Genomic DNA, 23,645 nt, shown 5'->3' with positions numbered 1-23,645 from the left:
CTCTCAAATGCTGATGCAAAACAGGATGTCCTTGTTAGAAATTCTTTTCTTGAAAATAAGAGTAAATAGAATTTCAAGTGTGACATGTGAGAAAGGGTAACTACTGTTCCAAAGTGTAAGAAAGTGCTAGAAACTATACAGCTATATATTAAAAACCTACAAAGCTACAAATATAAGAAAAAGCTAAAAATATTTAGGCATCAATATAAACAAGACGCCTAGTGTAAATCAGTGCCTGGCATCTGTCAGTAAAGTGAGAGGAACATCTTAGAAAGGCTGATTTATCTCAGACTGCTCTATCCCATTATAGAAGGGGATAAAAAACTTTTAGGAGGTGATTGAATTTCTCTTCAGTGAGTTTCTGTGTATTGGGGAGCAGATGTCTAACTTTTACATGGTAATCAAGAGGAACCAAGCTTTTGTTTTGGTAATTGTAGATGTTTTCTGATACCAGTTCTCCCTGGAATTGCTTGAGCCCAGTCAAAATTAGTTACACAAAGCCCTTTGAAGTTCTGGAGCCTTCAGAGTATGGGTATAAGCATCTTGTCCAGAAACACTGCTTTTCTGGCATAAGCATTTATATCTATATCTATACCTGAATGTGCAGAAAACCTATGTTTTTAGTATCTTATTAAGTGAACTGCTTTAAAACAAAACAAAAAAGTTAACAAAAATATTTAGATTGCCAGTAGGGAGGGAGGGAAATACGACTAAAATTTTGCTGCACTGCCACAAGAACGATTCAGGAGACTGAACTCTTGGCCTTGCACAATGGAGCTTTTTTCATCCAGCATCAGGGTTGCAGCTGGAGCCTCGGCACGGCCATGATGCTTCAAGGCTGAGATCCTGGCAGAGCCTCGGGGAGTGGGAGATGGCCAAGACAACAATAAGGGTCTGGTAAGACAGGGTAAGACAGCAGGAGGGCAAAGGAGAAGGTTGTATATGTGAGGGACGACAGACCTTCGCCGGCCAGGAGAACACAAGCGGAGGGCTCACGTGGAAGGTCGGGGTGTACCTCAAGACCACCCTTGCGGCGGCACCTCGGGAAATTGTTCTCCCCCCTGCGTTCTTCCTGCTTCCGGGGGCCGCCGCCGGGAGCATTTGCCGCAGATGACATCAGCTGTGCATGCTGGAAAAGTGGCTGTGCGGGGATGCGCCAGCTCCCTCCCCGCCCCCCCGCCCCTTTTCCTGCTCCTTCTCCTCCTCCTCGCCACGTCCCTGCCCTGTACCGTCTCCATATAAAAGCGCCGCCGCCTCCCCATCCACCCTCACTCTCTACCTTCTGCGGAGCAGCCGCGGAGCGACCTTTCTCCCCCCAGCACTCCGAGCACTCCGGAGCCGCGGAGCGGAGGAGTGAGGCGCCGGCGATGGCCACCGTGGTGGTGGTAGAAATGGATTCAGAAGCCTCCTGTAGCATCCCCAACCCCACCTCCCTCTCGCCCAGTCTTTCGCACCGCTTCCTGGACAGAAAATTTTACCTGCTGGTGGTTATTGGCGAGCTGGTGACCGAAGAGCATCTGCGGCGGGCTATCGCCAACATCGAGCGAGGTGAGACGCAGGAAGCGCCGGAGCCCCCACCCCGCAAACGCCTTCCCCTCAGAGGGCAGGCAGTCGCTTTCTTCCCCTTCCGCGCGGGGCCAGCAGGGGCGCTGACCGGGTTCGGCTGGCGGGGTGGGGGTGCCTGGACGCTCTTGCTAATGATCGGAGCGACACATGCAGAGCACAGACACATAAGCTGCGAAGTCTAGGTCTCTGGTTTCTTCTTTTTATTGCACGAGGGACCCATCTGCGCGCACGCCCCTCCCGTCCTACCGGACTCGGAACCCCTCCGTCGGGTGCGAGCGCCGGGAAGCCGCCCGCAGCGGTCAGCGACTGAGGGCCGGTCCCCGTGCGGCGTCTGCAGGCGGCGGCGGCCGCTCCCTGCTACCGCCCGCACAAAGATCCGCAGTCGGCTCGACGTATACTGCGCCCCACTGTTCATCCCCAGGAGCGTCTAGCGAGCAGCGGTCAAAGGTGGCAAGCCTCCTCCTCACCACTGTTGGAGTGGAGTGGCTGCGGCAGCGATCTAGCGCCGCCGAGACCTTCTGCCGGGACACAGTGGCGGGTGGGCCCGGCGCAGTCCGCACTGCGGTCCCTATGGCAGCCCGGAGCTGACAAAGGGCGTCCGCGCCTCCAAAAAAAACCGGGGCTGGAACTGGGGCGGTTGGGCTGCGGGGCGGCCGTTTGGCGTTTCCCTCGGTTCCTCAGCAAACCCTTGTTCCCCACCGCGAAACCAAATCAGCGGGATCCAGAGCGTTTTCCTTCTCAGTGACAAAGATCCCTGAGCAGGAATGCGGCTGTGCCTATTGTGTCTAACTTTCGGCTACGAGACTTTTCTCCTGGCTGGAGAATTTTTCAGGACCTAGGCTCTATATGCACATAGATATTTCAAAACCCAAAAATATACGGGTAATAAGGCTAATACCTGAGTGATCAGCCTCATTATTGTCCAGCTACAGGATGCTATGATTCACTGTTTATTTGTCCTGAAGACAGCAATACAGAAAGGTATCGCTAGTGAAATAACAATATTATAACTTCTCGATGTGGTTTCTGATACAATAAATTGTAGTGTGCATGGAGAGGGGAACAGAGCCCTGTTGCTGTAATAGTGGCATGAAGCACAAAGAAAATTATTGCTGGGCTCTGTAGTTTGTTAAATTCAATTGATAAATGATTTTGTAACATATTTTTGTTCTGGGCTGGTGAAAACAGAAATATCAGAATCCTGTCATTGTTAGGAGAGACCTTGGAAAGGGGAATTGGTAGCAGCCTTGTCTTATAGGTGTGGTTCAGCAGTCCAGCTAGGACTTGATTTGTCTCTATTGTTTTCTCAACTATTGTTACTTTAGTTGGCAATTTCTCTCGATTCTTTTTTCATAACTGTTTGTGGTAAAAGGCTCTCTCATCACTGCTAACCAGCTTCACTGTGACCTGTGCATGTTTATTGCTACCATTGTCTCCTAGAGACAACTACTGAGTCAGATGCTTTGTCATTCAGAGCCTCTTCAGCACTGCACTTGTCTAATGCTATCTTAAGTTTTGGTTGTGCCAGAAGTATATCGACTACATTTATTTACATTTTTGTCCACTTGCTCTATACATTTTAATACTTATGCCCTCAAAACAGTTGATGCCATTCTTCTCTGAAAAAATGCTCTTCAGTTTCTTCATTACACTCTTCTATTAGTCTCTTCTATTGTACAGTTGCTGCCACATAGCTCTGTTGCCTCTGTCTACCTCTTGCCACTTGCAGTTTTAGATCTTCAGAAGGAATGCTTTTGCCTTTTTATTAATCATTTTAGGTTAGAAGTCACCTCACGGTTCCTGGTGTCAGTCTGATTGAAATTTTGCCTGCTAGGAAAAAACCTTGATCAAATTTTGAGGTGCATTGTTCTGGATGAGTATACTAGGAGTCTGAAGCTCTATGTGAGGCAAATATGATCTTGGATAATCTCTTTCTTATGGAAAAATATGCTGTAGTCTGGAAAAAATTGCTTCTTTCAACCTTTATTCTCAATATAGCCTTAGGGTTCTTGATAACTCTGCCTCACTGTCTTCTCTGGTGCGTCTCCTAAGTACCATCACTGAAAAGTGTGTATTCATGCACTGAACTACAGTACATGTCAAAGAAAACATCTGCTGATAACACATCAGTGGTGTGATACCATGCAACCTGGTGGAATGCACAGTAATTTCTCAACATGTCATGAAGAGGGAATAGTATGGTGAGCTGAATTTCCAGTAATTACACTTAGGATGTCACTTTGTTAAGGGGGCAATCTTCCAACCCATTGTCCACCAAAAACAGAGGGAGCAAAGACAAAGCTTCAAGATTTTTCCACTCGTTTGGCAGATGTCATTGGGTGTTCCCTGTCTGCTAAGTCCTGTGTCTAGAGGCATTGCACTCCTAAGCCTGCAGAAATAGCTCCAGTTCAGTCATACTTCCACTAGTTACTTCCATGCTTTTAATGATATACATCATTGGATTGATCTTGTATTTTAGTTCCAGAATTGCCTCTGTTCTACCCAAACCTGATTTGGTATATAATACATACTACATTATAATGTATGTCCAGATTTTTTGCATCCAGAATGCTGAATCATACAGCTGCAGATTTGGGATATTCTATTGTCATGAGTTGGTGCTGGCACAGTGCCAGTGCACCCATGAAAACATATTTTTCTCAAATGGCTGCTGTGAGATACAACCAGAAACAGAGCAGAGCAGGCTCAAGCTCAGAAATAAATTTAAAAAACTTTATTACTCTATACTATAATAAAAGTAACACAGAATTCAAAATGAAAACCTTCCAAAACATTCCTCCTCCCCCCACCCAATTTCCACCAAAGCACAGTGAGACAAAATTTTGGATTGTCAGTCAAGTTGCCACTTCTCAGATAATCAATTCTCAGTTCATCAAGGGAGAGAGGAATCTTTCTTGTACCATAGTGGAAACACAGTTGAAACCTTTTATGTTTCCATGGCACTACCCAGAGAAAATCTGCCATCGTGACATCCTCCTTCCATGCACAGTGCTCTCACCACTGTCCATGGACCAAAACTGCTTATAGGATTCCTTTTAAGGATGCTTTGCCAAGTACCAAAAAAAACCAATTGCTCTTTTTGGGACAACAGCCCCCCCCCCCCCCCCCCCCCCATTTTCACCTCCCCTGGGGCCAAGGGTCTTGAGAATAGAGATCTTCTTCCCTGAAGACAGAGGGCACCACCATACCTTCCTCATCTTTCTCTGTTCACTCCTGCACTGGCAGTCACTGCAGCAGGTCCCTCTCACTCCTGCACTAGCAATCACTACAGCAGGTCACTTTCTTGGCTCAAGCCATTGCATCCCCCTAAATGCAGTCTCTGTGTGTCACGATCCATCCTCACGAATGGGTTTTGTGATGGTTCGTGGATTGATCTCAGGGTGCAAAAAACTGACACGGCACAGGGGATTTGCAGTAATAATCAAAACAAATATACCTTTATTGAATGACCACAGCAAAATGCGATAGAGGGATTAAGGGAGAGAAAAAGAGAAAGAAAGAGAAAAGAGAGAGAGAGAGGGGGATATAGCTACCAAACATAAAGATGAAGTCCTTTGGTCCAGTCCAGTCGAGGATCTGCCTGTTACATCAGGGAGATCTCAAAATCTCTAGCTAACTCAGAGGTTTTTATTATGATAATTCTATTGAAAATTGTGAGGGAGGAGAGGGGGAAACAGGTACAATAAGGAATAGATGTAACATGTAGTCTATGTTCTCAGCAGTAAACGAGAGCCATTGTTTTTGTGGTCCAGTGGTCACATCCTGCAGGCAAACATCTCACTTTGGTCAGCTTGCCTCCCCCACACACCTCCCCTGGGTTGGGGGTTTCAGTCCCAGTCCTTGGAAGGAGGAGAGGGGCCTTTTCACATAGGGGTTTCATGTCTCAGTTCTTGATGGAGAGGCTTCTTACATCTCAGTCTGTCACAGTGGTTGTAAAACAGGTGAGGGTCTTCTGTGGGAGGCCACCTGAAACTCAAGAGAAGTCCAGCCAGGCCAAGAGGTGGGACAGCTTCCAAGGCTATTGTTGCAAAAAGGGCATGGTGCCCCTTCTTCTTCTCATTGGGCTCAGTGTAGCATACAGCAAACAATACCTGTAAAAACAATAGCTTAGCAATGCTCTCAGGTCTCAGGCACATGACTCTCCCCCTACAGGATCAGCACACATTAGGGGTTTTGTTTTTTCAGTGGTCTCCCCAATGATGACTGTGAGGCAGATGAGGGCTATTTCGGACAGACTCTCACACTGTGTTACAGGAAAATTGGTTCAGTCTATGGCTATACAAGAAAAAGTCCAGCCAAAGGCCAGTCCATCATCTCTTCCCACCTAGGATTCTTTCCCATCTTCTTCTGACATCTCAGGTCCCAGGCTGCCTCTCTTTTTCAGATCAAGGAGGATTAGTGTTTCGCAAAGTTTTCTTTGTCCAAGAAAGGGTAAAAGTCTCGGGCTCTGCTGCCCTCAGGATGGCTGAAATCTCACAGCAGCTTGTCCAGGACTCCCACAGCTGGGTACCTTCCCCCCTCCTTCTCTTTCCCCTCTGCTTTAGTGCTGCCAGCACATGATATCAAATTTCAAGGTGGCATAGGCTCTCTCTCTCTGGGGGGGGGGGGGGGGGGGGGGTCCTGCCCGGGACATCTCAGTGTTTCTCCAGCCCTCCATCCTGCAGACACTGGCCCGGTTCCATTCCCTTCACCCCCCTTCTCTGTCCAGGGCTCCTGGCCTACCTCAGCCTAGGCTGCATGGCTTCCCCTCCCCCGCCCAGCCACAGGCTGGGCGGGGGAGGTCTGAACTCTTCACTGACCGGAACAAAAGAGAGTTCCTCTGGGAGTTGTCTGCTTTTAACCCCCTGTGTTCTTAGAGGTGTGTCCATGTCTTCAGTGGTTACACCAGGTGTCAATATCCAAATCTGACCACTGATTGGTTTGGCTATAACTTCCTGAGAAAACTCACTTCCTTGTCAACCTATGACATCTATTCAAATCTCACCTTCAGCTTCTAGCACTATTGGGTGCATGGTATAGCTAGGCTTTTTCTTTTTGGACATTTTGGAAATTACCTGACTCATTAGTCCATGTCTAATCAGAATCTTATCCCTACTGTAAATTAGGATTAATAACAAAAGCAGCTAGGGATGGATGGTAGACAGATCCTATAATCAGTAGCATTAAGTGGTTTGACCTTATCTGGATGCCAAGTGTCCATCTAAGCCATTCTATCACTCCTCTCCTCAAGAGGACTGGTATTGTAGATGAGCGACCCCCATCCGGGAAATAACATGCAGTGACTCCAATTATTCTAGAAGGCTGAGCAATTGCTTTATTAAGCTATACTATATTACATTAATACTCTATTATATCTATACTAAAGAGATACTAATGAAAAACCCGTGACTCTCTCCAAGTCACGACAGAGCTTTGACCTAATTGGCCAATCAATCCAAACAACCATCACCGATGTCCAATTAACAAATCATTCTCAGTAAACACTCTCCATAACACATTCCACATGTGATGAACAACAGGAGCAGCAAGTAGAGATAAGAATTGTTTTCTCTTCTTATCTGAGCTTTCTCACTGCCTTCTGCAGAAAAAATCCTGGGAGAGAGAATTATGTCTCTCTCTGTTCAGAGAATGTGAATACCACAGACAGGGAAGTAAAAATATAATGAAAGACTTGTGGGTTGAGATAAGGACAGGGAGAGATCACTCACTGTCACAGGCAAAACAGACCTGACTTGGGGAAATAAATTGAATTTATTACAAATCAAATCAGAGTAGGATAATGAGAAGTAAACCCAATTCTTAAAAAACCACCTTCCCCTCATTTTGCAGCCTGAACGGCTGCTAGTAAAGTCCAAGGTAAAGAAGCAAAAAGGGCCTTTGCATAATATTCACGGATGTTTAATTCAGCCGCACGGTGGTGAGATCTTCAGGTCCCAGACACCCACACACCCAGAGGGTCCAGCTCTCTCCCTCCAGGGGCCCCTGGGGCTGACTTTGGTCTCCAGGCAGTACAAAGGTAAGGCCCAATCAGGGAAAAGGGAGGGAGTGACTCAGGAACACCTATGTTCAGGCATAGGAACAGGGGAAGGAGCCAATGGGGTGTAACTTAGGAGAAGCCCCTCCAGGGCCTCCACACCCCCACCCCTCCCTTCTTCCTGGGTTTTAACTTTATGCCCGATTTTCTACCTCCTTCTCACAAGTGGCACAAGGGCATGGAGAATGGTTGTTTCTGCCACTCCCTCCTCAGGGGGAGGACTCCTTCACTTGCTCCAGCATGGGCATCTCTCTCCATGGGTGCACAGGTTCTACCAGGAGCCTGCTCCAGCACTGTCTTCCCATGGAGTCACAGCCTCCTTCAGGGCACATCCACCTGCTCTGGTGTGGGGTTGTCCAAAGGCTGCATGTGGATATCTGCTCCACTCTTAACCTCCATGGGCTGCAGGGGGACAGCTGCTTCACCATGATCTACACCATAAGCTGCAGGGGAATCTCTGCTCTGGTGGCTAGAGCACCTCCTTCACTAACCTTGGTGCCTGCATAATTGTTTCTCTCACATATTTTCACTCCTTTACAGCTGCAATTTGCTTCTGCTCAGTAACTTTTTCCCCCCTTCTTATATATGCTATCACAGAGGTATTATTACTGTCACTGATTGGGTTGGACTTGGTTCATCTTGGAGCCAACTGGTGTTTGCTTCACTGGACATAGGAAAGGCTTCTGACAGTTTCTTGGAGAAGCCATCCTGTAGCTCCCCCACTACCAAGACCTTGACATGCAAACCCATGTTACGAACTAGTTTAACACAGAAGACCAAAGGAAACTAAGCCTCTGGGAATAAAACAGATCGGACCCAGAAAGGTTTGAAATATACACAAAAAACATTATTAAAACCAAATGAGGTTAGATGTTGGTGCTAAAAAATGGATATATGTTATTTAATAGTAAAAGAGGCAAAGAGAAAGAAAGATGAAAGAAAGAAAGAAAGAAAGAAAGAAAGAAAGAAAGAAAGAAAGAGAAAGAAAGAAAAAGAAGTGTGTGTGGAGGCTAGGGGGACAGGGAGAGGGTGATGGGGTTAGGTAGAAACATCACCCATCCAAGGGGTCCCAATGACGTCTCATGGCTTCCCTCCATCTGGTCTTCTTGGTGGTGAGGGTCCCCTGCCGCCGTGCTGTGCCACACCATGCCACGCCGAAAAGTATAAAATCCAGTGGATTAATAAATGTTTGGGCCAGGTGGGAATGCCCAGGTCCCTCCCTTGCAGGGGGCCAGTTTGACACTGTCCCCCTGCAACACTGTGAATCTGTTGCATCATGTTGCAGTGCTCTGGTGCAGGGTCTGGGGACCCCTTTGGGGGGGGGCTTTCATGGGGCATGACAGCCCTCTGCTGTGGATAAGCTTTTCCCAGGGTGAAGGGGCCCCTGCAGCTGGGCTCCTCTGCACAGTGGAGGATGGGCATTCCCTGCCTCTGACCAGAGGCTTTTTCACCAGAAACCCAAAGTCTCTCTTCCCCCCTCCCCTTTGGTGTGAGGGTCTGTTCGAGCCTTGCAGCTGATAGCCCTGGGGCTATGGTCTCCACCCCAAAGGTGTTAAGCTTGATCCCTCTGTGAATGTATTTCTTCTCTCCCCTATCCTGGGGTGACAATGATGCTTGTATCCCCATTCATATGTTCTGTGCCTTTAAGACCGGCTCTGAAGAGTGAAAGTTTTGTTTGGGTTTCTCTTATCAGGGACACAGAGACGGGCAGTACATAGGGCTGTTTTCGCTTCTTGCTTTCGGCTTGCTGCTTTGCTTGCTCCCTTTTCTGCTCTCGCTTCTGCTCTGCTTTGGCCTCTGCTTATTAGCTAGCTCTAGCTAAACAGTCCAAATTCTTCCCTGGACTGTTTCTCTTCTCCTTTTCTTCGACCATCTCAAACCTGCTCCGGACTGGGACCTGAGAGGGTTCGCACCGTTTGGCTGCAGCAGCTGCCCCAGCGCTAGAGGGACTGAGAACTGAGCAACCACCCCCGAAAGAGACTTTCTGATTTTGTCATCTTTCTCAGAGCAGTGTCATCTGGTATTGTTCATTTTGTGTGCTGGGGGGTGCTGTGTCTGTCAAATAAACAGGTTCTTTCCACCTGTCTCCGAGGAATTCTTCCCGAACCAGTTGGGGGGAGGGGCCATGTGGGTTTGCTTTCTGGAGGGGCCCTCCTTTGCAGATTCTTTAATAAATTTGCCCTAAACCAGGACACCCCATACCTGACTTTACTTTATATTATCTCCATCAGGGAGCAGTCCAGGGCCTCAGTCAGAAGGCCTATTCAGGGTATGGTAGTCTTCTCTGCAGCTTTTGTACAGTTTTTTTATAATAGGCAAAGGTCCTTCATGAAGATGCTTAAGCCATAAATCATAACATTCAGTCTCCCAATAACCCAATACACAGCATTGTTGAATCATAGTCCACATTGCTTAATTGATCTCTAGAAAGCTTTGTAGCCTCTCCACACAAGCCTGCTGCCAAAGGCCAGTGAGCTATCTTGTAGTTTCTTTAAGTTCAGAACCTTGTTGGGAGGAAAGGGTTAAAAGTAGAAGAATGATGAGGAGATGGTAGATTCTCTTAAGTCACCTTGCAGCTGGGAACATCAAGGCCTGGAGAATAAGTGTTGCAAACCCCAAATATTATGCCTACTGCTGTTTATCCTCTCTGTAGTAATAACATAGGTGTCTGGAGAGATTTGGAGGCACTCTCATGGACATTCTTGAGCTTCCTGTTTTAGGAGAGGGATCAATGCTCAGAGATCATAAAAAGCACATGCACGGGCCCTTGATAAATTGGTGCAAGCAGCAGGCCTTCCACCTGTCAAAATGGACTGAGCCTAATGGGGTCTGCATTCCCACTTGTGTGTCTCTACCTGGATGTTGCTTCAGGATCCTCCAGTTAGCCAGTTAATTAAATAAATTTACTCTTTGCATTTCAGCCATGGTTTTGTGGTTGTTCTTCTGGCCACCTGCCTGTGTCGATTCACACAAACTTCAATGTACTTCAGCTTTGTGATCAGTGTCAGTTTACTAGTCATAGTTTTCATATGTGCTTTACGTGTGTGGTATTATATCATCATTACTGTCTTGCTCTCAGAAATTTCCAAGACCTGGAAAAAGTTAAAGCCTGCTGGGCTGTATTTGTCTGACAAGACTACACTCCAAAAATGTACCATATGGCCAAGAGATTTTTGAGAAATGAAGATAAGGAGACTTACAGAAGACTCTCACTGCTTGTGCTTGTGAACAATGATGCATAAATTCAGGAAGTGGAGGTGGCCAGTTATAGTTCAGTTATTTTTCTCTTGAGTGGTTATGAAACACACAGGTGATACTTTATTTCCAAAGTTATTTCGTTTCAAATGGCAGCTGCTTAATAGCTGGTAGCATATCACAGTAAGAAGCATGGTCCTTCCTTGACTGGGATGCTGACAAGGAAAAGCCCTGGATGAATTACACCAGAAGAGGCTTCAGGCTCTTGAAATGCAAAGGTTTACCTACACAGAGCTGGTTTCTCTGCTCTTCCCCCTCTTTCTCCTTCTCTACCTTCAGCTCTTGCAACAGAGTTTCTGACAGTGCAAGACTTGATGTTTCTGCTGCCTTGAAAGAGAATATATTGCATGAGAGGCAGTGTTGACAATAAAGTTTGCATCCTGAAATCCTGACAAGGGTTATGAGAAGAAATATTAGTAGTCTCATGGTAAGGGGTTGACCACACAGCTCTTAAAGCATTTCTGTACCCCAAAGGTACCAAAACTCAAAGTGATTTAACTAAAAAATTTCATGAAAACACATGCTCAGGAATGTGGGGAGAGGTCACTAGACAATTCCTCACATGCAATCCCTTATCCATTTGCCAGCTCATTTGTGTATGTCTAATGACACTACTTTAGGGGAAAAAGAAGAAATCGCTATAATGTTGGTGTTCAAAATCACTGCAGTGCTTGGATTTACCAGTAGTGAAACTGTTTGCTCGTTATTTTCAAAAGAAAGCAAGGAAACAATAGGAAAAAATCACAGAATCATAGAATGGTTTGGGTTGGAAGGGACCTTAAAGATCATCTAGTTCCAACCCCCCTGCCATGGACAGGGACACCTTCTACTAGACCAGGTTGCTCAGAGCTCCATCCAAACTGGCCTCTCTTATAGCCAGGTCTTCTCAGAACCTTCTCTTTTCCAGGCTGAACAACTCTAACTCTCAGTCTTTCCTCATAGGAGAGGTGCTCCAGCCCTCTCATCATCTTCGTGGCCCTCCTCTGGACCCAGTCCAACATGACCTTCTTATGCTGAGGGCCCTAGAACAGGACACTACACCAGGTGGAGGTCTCAAAAAGCTGAGAAGAAGGGGAGAATCACCTTGCTTGACCTTTTGATCATCCTTCTTTTGATGTAGCCCATCATGTGGTTGGTTTTCTGGGCTGCAAGCGCACATTATTTGATCATGTCAAGCTTAGAATCATATCAGGGATCTCTTACCCAGGAGACCAGGGTAAAGGAATCTAGAGGGTAGTGGTCAATGACTCAGAGTGCTGTGCTTTGGGGTTCTGTATTGGGACCAGTGTTATTTAATATCTTAATTAATAACATAGACAAAAGCATCAAGTATACCCTCAGCAAATTTGCTGATGACACCAAGCTGAGTGGTGCAGTTGACACCTGAAGGACAAGATGTCATCCAGAGGGACTTGGACAAGCATGAGAAGCAGGCCCATGGGAATCTCATGAGGTTTAACAAGACCAAGTGCAAGGTGTTGTACCCAGGTCAGGGCAGCCCTTGCTATTAATACAGGCTGGGGGATGAACAGATTAAGAGCAGTTCTGCTGAGAAGGACTTGGGAGGTGCTGGTAGATAAGAGGCTGGACATAAGCCAGCAGTGTGTGCTCACAGCCCAGAAAGCAAATTTTATCCTGGGCTGCATCCAAAGCAGTATGGCCAGCAGGTTAAGGGACTTGATTCTGCCCTTCTGCTCTCATGAGACACCACCTGGAATGCTGCATCCAGCTCTGGGGGGCCCAGTACAGCAAGGACATCGACCTGTTGGAGTGAGTCCAGAGGACGGACACCAAGATGATAAGAGGTATGGAGCACCTTTCCTACAGGGAAAGGCTGAGAATTAGGACTGTTCAGCCTGGAAAAGAGGAGGCTTCAGGGTGACCTAATTGTGGCCTTACAGTACCTGAAGGGAGCCTACAAGAAAGATGGAGAGAGACTATATACAAGAGCATGGAGTGACAGGACAAGGGGGAATGGCTTCACACTGAAAGAAGGTAGGTTTAGATTAGATATTAGGAAGAAATTCTTTACTGTGAGGGTGGTGAGGCACCGGAACAGGCTGCCCAAGAAGTTGTGAATGCCACATCTCTGGAGGCCAGGCTAGATGGAGCTCTGATCAACCTGGTCTAGTGGAAGGTGTCCCTGCCCATTGCAGAGGGCTTGGAACTAGATGATCTTTAAGGTCCCTTCCAATCCAAACCATTCTGTGATTCTGTGACTCTTGGAAGAAAGACTCTTGGGTCAAGGGGGATTAGATTAGAGAACACCTATGCAAGCTTGTCATCCAGAACTCCATGGGTCCTGACAGGATGCATCTACAAGTGCTGAGAGAGCTGGTGAATGCCATAGCTAGGACATTCACGATCATATTTGAAAGGTCATGACGATCAGGAGAGGTGCCTCAGGACTGAAAGAAAGCAAATGTCACCCCCATCTTCAAAAGCGGCAAGAAAGAGTACCTACAGAACTACCGGCTAGTCAGCCTCACATTATTTCCTGGAAAGGTGTTGAAGCACCTCATTTTGGAGGCCATCTCTAAGCACATGGATGACAAGAATCACAGAAGCACACAATGAGCTGAATTGGAAGTGACCTACAACGATCAAGTCCAACTCCTAGCCCTACGCAGCACCATCCCCAAGAATCATATCATGTGCCCAAGAGTGTTGTCTAAACTCTGTCATGCTTGGTGCTGTGACCACTCCCCTGGGGTGCCTGTTCCAGTTTCCAACCACCCTCTGGGTGAAGAACCTTTTTCTAATATCCAACCTAAACCTCCCCTGACACAACTTCAGGCCATTCCCTCAGGTCCTGTCACTGGTCACCACAGAGAAGTGATCAGTGTCTGCCCCTTCTCTTCCCTTCACGAGGAAGTTGTAGACTGCAATGACTCCCCTCAGTCTCCTCCAGGCTGAACAGACCAAGTTACCTGAGCCATTCCTCATACAGCTTCCCCCTCAAGGCCCTTCACCATTTTAATTGCCCTGGTTTGGATGCTAATAGTTTAATATCTTTCTTACATTGCAGTCACCAGAGCTGCACACAATATTCAAGGTAAGGCCACACCAAAGCAGAGTAGAGTGGGACCATCACCTCCCTTGACCGTCTGGCAATACTGTGCTTGATGCATCCCAGAATATGGTTGGCCCTCCTTGCTGTCAGGGCACACTGTTGAATCATATTCAACTTGCCATCAACCAGGACCCCCAGATCCCTTTCTGCAGGGCTGCTCTCTAGCCTCTCGTTCCACAGTCTGTACAGATATCCAGGGTTGTCCCATCCCAGGTGCAGAATCTGGCACTCATCTTTGTTAAACATTGGGGATTGCCCAGCCCTCTAATTTGTTACAGTTCCTCTGCAGGTCCTCTGCCTTCAAGGGAGTCAGCAGCTCCTCCCAATTCAGTGTCATTGGCAAACTTAGTATTTATTAAGACAATTAAGAGCAGTGGCCTAAGAAAGAGTCCTGCAAAACCCCACTAATGACTAGACTAATTAATTGGTTTTGTGGTCCTGGCTGGGTGGCCTATAGTAGACTCCCACGATGACATCCACTATATTTGTTTGTCCCTTAATCCTTACCCAGAGGTTCTCAACCAAGCCATTGCCAACTGCAAGCTCTTTTGTGTGAGTTGACACAGGCAGGCAGCCAGAACAACCACAAACTCATGGCTAGAATAAAAAGAATCAATTTATCTCTGTTATCTCACTAACTGGGTAATCCCCAAAGCAAAACCCAGGCAGAAGCACTCAAGTGGAGACACAGGCACCATTAAACTTGGTCTATGACAGAGGATCACTGGCCTGCTTTTCATACAGGCTTATCTAGAGAAATTCCCAGCTGCAAGGTCACTTGACCTATTTACAATCTGCCTTACCAGTTTTCTGCTTTTAACCCATTCCTCCCAACGTCCATACATTCCAGCCCATCCATTACATACTATGCCCCTCCCCCACCTTGCCTGCTCTGCCTATCCCTCCTGAAGATACTGTAACCATCCAGCATGGCACACCAGTCACAAGACCCATCCCACCAGATTTCACTTATGCCAATGGTGTCATATCTCTAGGACTGGACCAAGGCTTCAAGCTCCTCTTGCTTGTTCCTCATGCTGTTCATGGTGGTGTAGAAACATCTCAAGTGCAGTTCAGCATAGCCAACAACTCATGGAGCAGAATGAAGGATCTCACTAGTACTCAGTCCCTCCAATTTTGGCATGTCCCATTGCTTATCACTGGCAGGTCTGGTTTTGTCCCTTTCCCCCCTTCCAATCTAGTTTAAAGCTCTGTCAATCAGCCCTGCTAAGTCCTGAGCTTCTCATTAACCAACATCCCCAAGTCTTTCTCCTCAGGGCTGCTCTCAACCCATTATCTGCCCAGCCTGTATTTCTGCTTGGAATTGCCCTGACCCACATGCAGGACCTTGCACTTTGCCTTCTTGAATTTCATGAGCTTTGCACAGGCCCACATTTCAACCCTGTTAAGGTCCCTCTGGATGGCATCCCATTTCTCCAGTGTGTCAACTGTACCACACAGCTTCATTTCATTGACAAACTTGCTGAGGGTGCATTCTGTCCCACTGTCCATGTCGCTGACAAAGATGTTAAACAGCTCCGGTCCCAATACCAACTCCTGGGGAATGCCATTTGTCACTGGTCTCCACTGGACATTGAGCCATTGACCCCAACTCTTTGAGTGCAACAATTCAGCCAATTCCTATTGTATTTGTGGGACCTCCATGGCAGGAAGGAATGATGAATCTGACTCCATGTTCTCAGAATGCTAATTTATTATTTTATGATACTATATTATATTAAAGAATACTATACTAAACTATACTAAAGAATACAGAAAGGATACTTACAGAAGGCTAAAAAGATAATAATGAAAACTCGTGACTCTCTCCAGAGTCCCAACACAGCTTGGCACTAATTGGCCAAAGAGTGAAAACAACCCACACCAGAAACCAATGAAACAATCACCTGTTGGATAAACAATCTCCAAACACATTCCACATGAGCAAAACAGAGGAGAAGCAAATGAGATAATTGTTGTTTTAATTTTTCTTGGAGGCTTCTCGGCTTCTCAGGAGAAAAATCCTGGGCAAAGGGATTTTTCAGAAAATGTGAATGTGACAAATTCCTTATTCACCAAGTGGTCCACCTGTCAAATTCACGTCTCTGCAGTTTAGAGACAAGGATGTTGCGTCAGATAGTGTCAAATGCTTTGCACAAGTCCAGGTAAAGTCAGTTGTTCTTCCCTTATCCATCAACACTGTAACCCCATTACAGAAGGCCACCAAATTTGTCAGGCAGTATTTGCCCTTAGTGAAGACATTTTGGCTGTCACAAATCATCTTATTTTCCATGTGCCTAAGCATAGTTTCCAGGAGGATCTTCTTCATGATCCTGCTGGGCACTGAGAAGAGACTGACTGGCCTGTAGTTCCTCAGGTCTTCCTTATTTCCCTTTTTAAAATTGGGGATTATGTTTTCCCTTTATTCAGTCAGTGAGAACTTCACCGGACTTCTCAAATATGATGGGTTGTGGCTTAGCAACTTCATCTGCAAGTTCCCTCAGGACCCATGGATGCATCTCATCATCAGGTTCCATGGACTTGTGCATCTTCAGGTTCTTTAGATGCTCCTGAACTTGATCATCTCCTACAGTGGTTGGTTCTTCATTCTCCCAGTCCCTGCCTTTGCCTTCTGTGACTCAGGCAGTGTGGCTGAAGCACTTGTCAGTGAAGACTGAGGAAAACCGTCATTCAATACCTCAGCCTTCTCCATATGTTGGGCTACCATATCTCCTGTTTCCTTATGGAGAGGGTCCACCCTTTCCCTAGTCTTCCTTTTATCATCAATGTACCTATAGAAGCTTTCCTTGTTGCCCTTGACATCCCTGGCCAGGTTTAACTCTCTCAGGGCTTTAGCTTTCCTAACCTGATCCCTGTCTGCTCAATCTCTGTATTCCTCCCAGGCTAGTTGTCCCTGCTTCCACCCTCTGTTGTCTTCTTTTTTGTGTTCAAGTTTTTCCAGGAACTCCTTGTTCATCCACACAAGGCTCCTGTCATTTTTGTTTGACTTCCTCTTCTCTGGAATGCATTGCTTATGAGCTCAGAAGAGGTGATCCTTGAATATCAACCAGCTTTCTTGGGCCCCTTTTCCCTCCAGGGCCTTATCCCATGGTACTCTACCAAGCAGATCCCTGAAGAGACTAAAGTCTGCTCTCCTGAAGTCTGAGAGACTTTATTTTTATAAAGAAAAATCATAAAACATGTTCTGTTAGTTTGTTGTAGGTTTTGGTTTGGTTTTGGTGTTTTGGTTTTTTTTTTAAATTTAGTCATCATAATGTTATGGTAGGAAACAATAAATTTTCGTTTTAGCTACAGTGATTTTTCTGGCCAAATTTAAATCCTTAAAAATACATTTCAGAAAAATACATTTTATGATGATATATGTGCCAAATGTCTCACTTTCTAAGTAGTCAGGGGAAAAGTGGTAGTGACTAAAGATGAGATTTATTTTTTTAAAGAAAAAAGATCAAGCATAGCATTTTAAAGTCTAAAACTAGGATTTTGGTATTACATTAACAAAAGATCACTTACATTTTAATTTAAATAAGGGAATGCTTCAAAGCATTTGAATGAAGAAGTCAGCAATTTAATATTTTGTATTTAAATATTAAATTGCAACATGCTACATGTTGTCTTTATTTTTTTCTCATAAAATTGTCTTGCAATAGGGCTAATGTATCTCCTGAGTTATTCAGTCTTTTCAGTTTTATAAAAGAGTGTATTGCTATTTTAAAGTAAATTCCAGGACATCTCATAATGTGGCTATTAGGATGTTGGAACCAGCAGTCATAAATCAGGGGCCTTGAATGATTGTTACCTTTTGGAAAGGCAGATTTCCTCTTGCTTGTGACTGATCCCCATCCAGAGTGCTTTTTGTGAGTGCTCAGCACTTTGCAAAGGATAGCTGCATGGCTTGAAAGGAGTAGTGAGTCATTAAAACCAAAGATCACAGACAAAGGCTCTCTAACTAGTCAAATTTAAAAAGTGGTATGTTTATTAACACTGGCAGGCGGCATGGGAGTCGTCCCCAAAAGGCATGACCACGCTGCACAAGGTTCTTTGTCCTCTATTTAATAATTTCCTGAGACCTTACATACAATACATATGCATAACCCCAGCACCTCCCATCCTTGCTCTGTATTAAAATGAGGTTATTAGCTCTTCATGCGTGTGCAATTCTTCTCTTGAATTGGGTCGGTGGTCTTGAATTGGGTCAGTGGTCTTAACAGATGAAGTCAGGAATGTCTTCATCAGGTCTCCATGACCCTCTGGCACAATCTAAGGCCCCCTGCTTTGTGATTGATTGATGTAAAGCCCAGGTGCTAACCATTGTTCTATTGGTTTCAATATGTTCTTATAACGGGTCACTTACTCCACTTCCTTCTACAAACAAGCTCATAATGGCAAACAATATAACAATCAGCTCTAGCTTAAGCATCTAATAATCATTAACCTATCATCTACGTATTTACCTTACATTCTGATCAAAATTAATTGCTTCTAACCCTCAGCTGAAATCTTTTTGAAATCATGCTTCAGTAGAGGTTGGTTTTGGAATTTAGAAATATGCGAATGTCATTAGCTTAAATGGAGAAATAATCAATTAAAACAGTGCTCATATATCAATGTCTTGCATTTTAAATTTTAGGAATCCGATCATGGGATACAAGCTTGATTGAATGCAACTTGGATCAAGAATTAAGACTTTTTGTATCCCGCCATTCAGCTCGATTCTCTCCTGAAATTCGAGGTGAGATTTTGGAAATGTTGGTCAAAGTTTTATATGTTTTTTTAATGAGCAGAATTAACAAATACACTCAGGTATTGGGTGGTCCTCTTTCATTTGTGATTCTCTACAATGAATACTTTTTTCTTTGTTTAAAATAAAGCCTGAAAATTATAGTTCATTTTAGCTTTCTGACAACAGGAAATCTGAAAGATTCAAATAATCAGCCTTTTAGGTTAGCTTCATGTATCTCACCACAATTATTTTAGCAGTAGATGTTAGTTTTAGGCCACTTTTAAAGTTAAGTGAAACTCACTTTTTGACTGAACAGTTTGTTTGCGTAGCATCAATCTAGTAGTCCTGGAGACTGAAGCTGTTCCTCACTGTGGTAGGTAGAGCACATACAGAAAATAACCTGAAAGGTTAGCTTTACAGTTTGATAGAGTCAGAAATGGCATCATGGTTGTTGTACGAGCATGGCTCAAACCCCATGTTTCTTCCTAAAGGACAGACTCTTTTTCTTGGTATGAAAAAGCTGAGGAGTAGAGGGTCTAACTTGACTCACAGGAACTTTCTTTGGCTTGTATTAAGAAACTAGAATTTTAAAGGCTACATCTTCTGCTGCATTTTCTTCAAGACTGTCCTTCCTTAAGAAGATTATTAAAATAAATTTAAAAACCCAACAATTTTATGAAGTGTATGAAGTGTAAAATTTCATTTTATTCTCAGTGCATGGAAACTGTATATTTGGCAAGTTTTTTAACATGTCATTACTTTAACGCAAATGGTTAGAGAGTATATGAGAGATTAATTTTGGGTTTTGTTTTAAAATATATATCCTTCTCCAATAATTATAGGTTGCTTTTATTGGTGTAATTATTGTAGCCATGTGCACATTGACTAGTACAACCTGTGGGATCTCAGCCTCTCAGGGCTGGGGGACAGAGTGAACAAGACCACCCCTGGGGGGCTCGGGAGTCCTGGAATGTTGCCAGAAATGTCTGGTGGCTGGACTTTAATCCCACATGGGAGATGACATCAGTATGAGGATAGGAGGATTTCACCGGGGTGAATGGTGAAGGGATAAGTTAATTGGAGTGTGAGATACAGGGTTTAAGATTTCTGTACAGGGGGGTCTAGAGAAGTAAGATGGAGGAATTGGGGCGTGCCCTTCTCCTTCTTCTTCTTCCTCTAGGCCTCCATCTTCTGTGGTGATGTTGGCACTCCGGGATTGGACCTTACTAGGGGAACACTGGTTAATAAGAGTAGAGGGTATTGGAGAAAAATGATAAATATTGTATACGTAACTCCAAGTATAAAGATAGGTGACCGCCCCAGGGGCTCTCAGTGTGTGCCCATGGCTGACTGCTGAGCAGAACTCTGTCAGGCCAAGAGAAAATCTTTTAGATAAGCATTTAATAAACACCGAGACCGAGAAAATATCAGAAGTCCCTTCTCGTCCTTTGGAGCGCGGGCGACCCAAGGCCATCTTCGGGCTTTTCCAGACCATCTAAACAGCCCAAAATCCGACACAACCTAGCATTGATGAATGTTATAAATTCTGACTTTGGGAATATCTTTTAAGTATGGTGATGTCATGGTTTAACCCCAAGGAGCAATTAAGTACTACACAGCCACTTTCTGACTTACCCCCATCCTGGTGGGATGATGAGGAGAATCAGGAACAAAAAATAAAAAACCTGTAGGTTGCCATAAGAACAGTTTAATAATTGAAACAAGTATAATAATAACAACAATAACAATAACAATAACAATAACAATAGCAATAACAATAACAATGGTAATAAAAAGGAGAGCGCGACAGATAAAACCCAAGAAAAACAAGTGATCCACAATACAATTGCTCGCCACCTGCTGACTGATGCCAAACCTATCCCTGAACTGTTATTGACACCCATTCTGGGTAACTCCCACAGTTTATATACTGAGCATGACATTCTGATGTGAAATATTTCTCTGGCCAGTTCAGGTCAGCTGTCCTGGCTATGCTCCCTCCCAGCTTTTTTGTGTAGCTCTTCACTGACAGAGTGTGAGACTGAAAATTCCTTGACTTCAGGTAAGCACTACTTAGCAACAACCAAAAGATTAGTGTGTTATCAGCATTATTCTCATACCAAATCCCAAACACAGCATTGTAGCAGCTACTAAGAAAAAAAAAAAAAAAAAAGAAAAAGAACTCTATCCCAGCCAAAACCAAGACAGGTAAAAAGGGGTATGAAATGTTGTATCATACTACTGCATCACATTCCTAAGGTCAGTTGCTGTACACTGTTGACAAAGAGGTCTTGATGTCTTGCTAGCATGACATCATTGACCTGATGGTCTTGAATAATGTACCAAATGTCATCTGTTACTAATTCTTCCTCTTGCAGCATAGATTATAGCAATTTTTTCCATATCTATAGAGAGTAAAACATTATTTTTCAGCACTGTTCAATCTTTAAACAATAAGCTGCCAAAATCTGTGTTGAAAGAGCTTTAAGAGAGCCTGAAACTGGGAAAGAGGGAACATCCAGGAATAAATCTAGTCTTCTTGACCAATTTAATTTCTCAGATTTTGTGGAGAAGCCCATTGACACCTTCAGAATTCCACTGCACAGATCAGAGGACAATATTTTAGTTTCTCTATTCTCTCTGTGGTTGTCTGATGTAGAATCTTTATGAGGCTCCTTCATGTCTTCTCTACTGTTTGATAGGAAGGAGGGTTTTTTCCTTGCCATTCATCAATAAAATTTTAGAATTTTTCATTTCTGTTCAACAAATGTTGAATTTTGTGTGTTTAATCAGGGAAACTGGCAACATTTATAATGAAAAAGATTGTAAATATGTATTCTCTTAAACTCAGAAATTCTCTGGAATTTGAAGAACTAGGTGACCTCTTGCCCAAGCAAAGTATTCATCCAAGATGATGGGATAGTCTGTGGGATTTAATTAAACAGCCTTTTTTTCAGTCTTCTGAGAGTGAACTCTGTGCAACTCAAACATAGGGACAGTATACTCTCGAGAGTCATTTAGTATGTCTGCACAGCTCTTAGTATAGTGAGGTCTGACTAATGGATGCAACTTTTTTTATTATAATGTTTATTATGGTAATTGCAGGCCCAATTCAGTACATGCTTGTATGATTCTCAAAGCAGCTTGAGAAAATATGGAACACACTGTCCAAGAAGATACATGCAAGAGAATGTCTGTCAAAGCATTTGTGTGTTTTCACTTGAGGAATTTGAGGTCTAATCCTTTGCCATGTGTAGTGAAAAACAATGTACATATTGACATTGCAGGCACCATGACCAGATTCAAACACTCTTTTTGTGCTTTTATCAAGGAAATGGATTGTCACAGTGGTATTTGTGTATCGTGTATTCTGCTGCTGGGCAATTTATGGACGATTTATGATTCCCTGAAAAATAGGATTGAGAATGGAAATGCCAGCAGATATTTTCTGATACTTTGTAAAGCAGATCTTAGCAGACTCCTTTATAATACCAAATCTTGCAGAGATGTTGTCAGGTGCTGATGAAAAATGAATAACGGAGTTTATTAACTGATGGCCAAGACAACAGGCAACATGACTTAAAATAGGCACTCCAGTGCTTGCCTCTGTTTTCTCTGTCAAATACTGATGATAGCTTCCATCTTATGTTAACTTCACAAGGACAAAAAATTCAAACAATGAGTTGTAACATATACATGCTGGAAAAGGAATTGTGTATCTGGTAGTGAGAGCAAGTGGAGAATATTGGAAAGACATCTGTTGAAATTGCAGCTGTTGCTACCAGCCTTAATTAAAAAAAAGTTTCAGCTGCATAAAGCTGAATATCCTGCTTCACAAAAGATGAAGTAAAAGAATTCTGTGTGTGAATGAAGCCATTGAGGGCCTTTCTGCAAGATTTCCACACCTGCCATTTTGTCCATCAGCTTCCACCTGGGATACATGACTCTATAATTGGTTTGTATTCAAGTCCTTATATAGATTAAAATCTGTTGTAATTAAGGTGCAAATGAGACCATATGCCAAAGTCAACAACACGGATTTTATTTAAAAATAAATGTGAGGTAAAGAGATGGAAAGAAATAAAAAAGAGGAGAGAGAGAGAGAGAGAAAGATATCAAGCAGAAGATAGTCACCACCCATGGATCCAGTGGTGTCCTGTTGGTCCTTCTTCATCCTGGGCTTCTCGGTGGTGGGGGTCCCCAGGTCATTCTTATGGTGGTACCACCTTTATCCAGTCCATGTTCTGGGTATCCACAGAGGCATATTCCTAATTTACATGTGAATTTGCATGCTAAGCAAGGATGGGTGTGTCCTGTGCATACTTCCTCCAAGATTTCAGGGGGCTTTGGTAGTTGTTGGTGACTGCAGATGCCTTATGTCCCATAGCTTGGGGTGATCTTTATTTGACTGGTGATATGCGTATAAGCAGTTGCTTCCTTTCACACAGTTCACCACAGTGGGAATTTTCATCGGGATGAATTAACCAGGATGTGCTAACCAGATCTTGCCTCTGCCAGGCCTGGAATTAATGCCTTCCTGTCACAAATTCCTCCCTTCTGTGCTTATTTCAAGTTTCAACTGCAGTGGCTTCTCTTGTGGCAAATTCCTTCTGTGGCTTTGACAGTGTTTGAGACAGGTGGCAACTGTGCTCTTTAAGTCCTTACAACCCCTCACTACAGGTGTCCCATCCCAGAGTGAGACCAGGGGAATTCTGGATTCCTAGGGCTAAATTAGATGCAAATGAGGCCAATATTACACCTGTGAACTGTTTAATGATAAAAGAAAATAAATGGCCCTAACAGGGGGATAGAAAAGTCAGAGAAAAGAGTGAGAGACAGTGTTACTGCTACGGCATTGCTATGGTGTTCGTGGCACACTGTTGATGCTTGGTTGGCAGGTGACGTGTGTGTGCTGCAAGCCAAGTTGACGCAGCACTCGCAGCACGATTCTAACA

General features: G+C 44.3%; 1 protein-coding gene across 1 annotated transcript in view; it reads left to right on the top strand.

Moving 5' to 3' along the window:
* Window positions 1–1,367: 1,367 nt before the first annotated feature.
* Window positions 1,368–23,645, top strand: part of LOC128943617 (microtubule-associated protein 1B-like) — a 160,727-nt gene continuing 138,449 nt past the window's right edge. Inside the window, exons 1-2 of the mRNA XM_054286512.1 lie at window positions 1,368–1,548; window positions 18,598–18,699. Coding sequence (XP_054142487.1) covers window positions 1,368–1,548; window positions 18,598–18,699 — 283 coding nt within the window. The remainder of the gene's footprint in view (window positions 1,549–18,597; window positions 18,700–23,645) is intronic.

This window comes from Melozone crissalis, unplaced genomic scaffold (assembly GCF_028551555.1).
Source record: "Melozone crissalis strain CALT ecotype California unplaced genomic scaffold, PUWL_Pcris_2 ptg000049l_1, whole genome shotgun sequence".
Classification (NCBI taxonomy): domain Eukaryota; kingdom Metazoa; phylum Chordata; class Aves; order Passeriformes; family Passerellidae; genus Melozone; species Melozone crissalis.
This window is presented reverse-complemented; position numbering and strand designations above follow the sequence as displayed.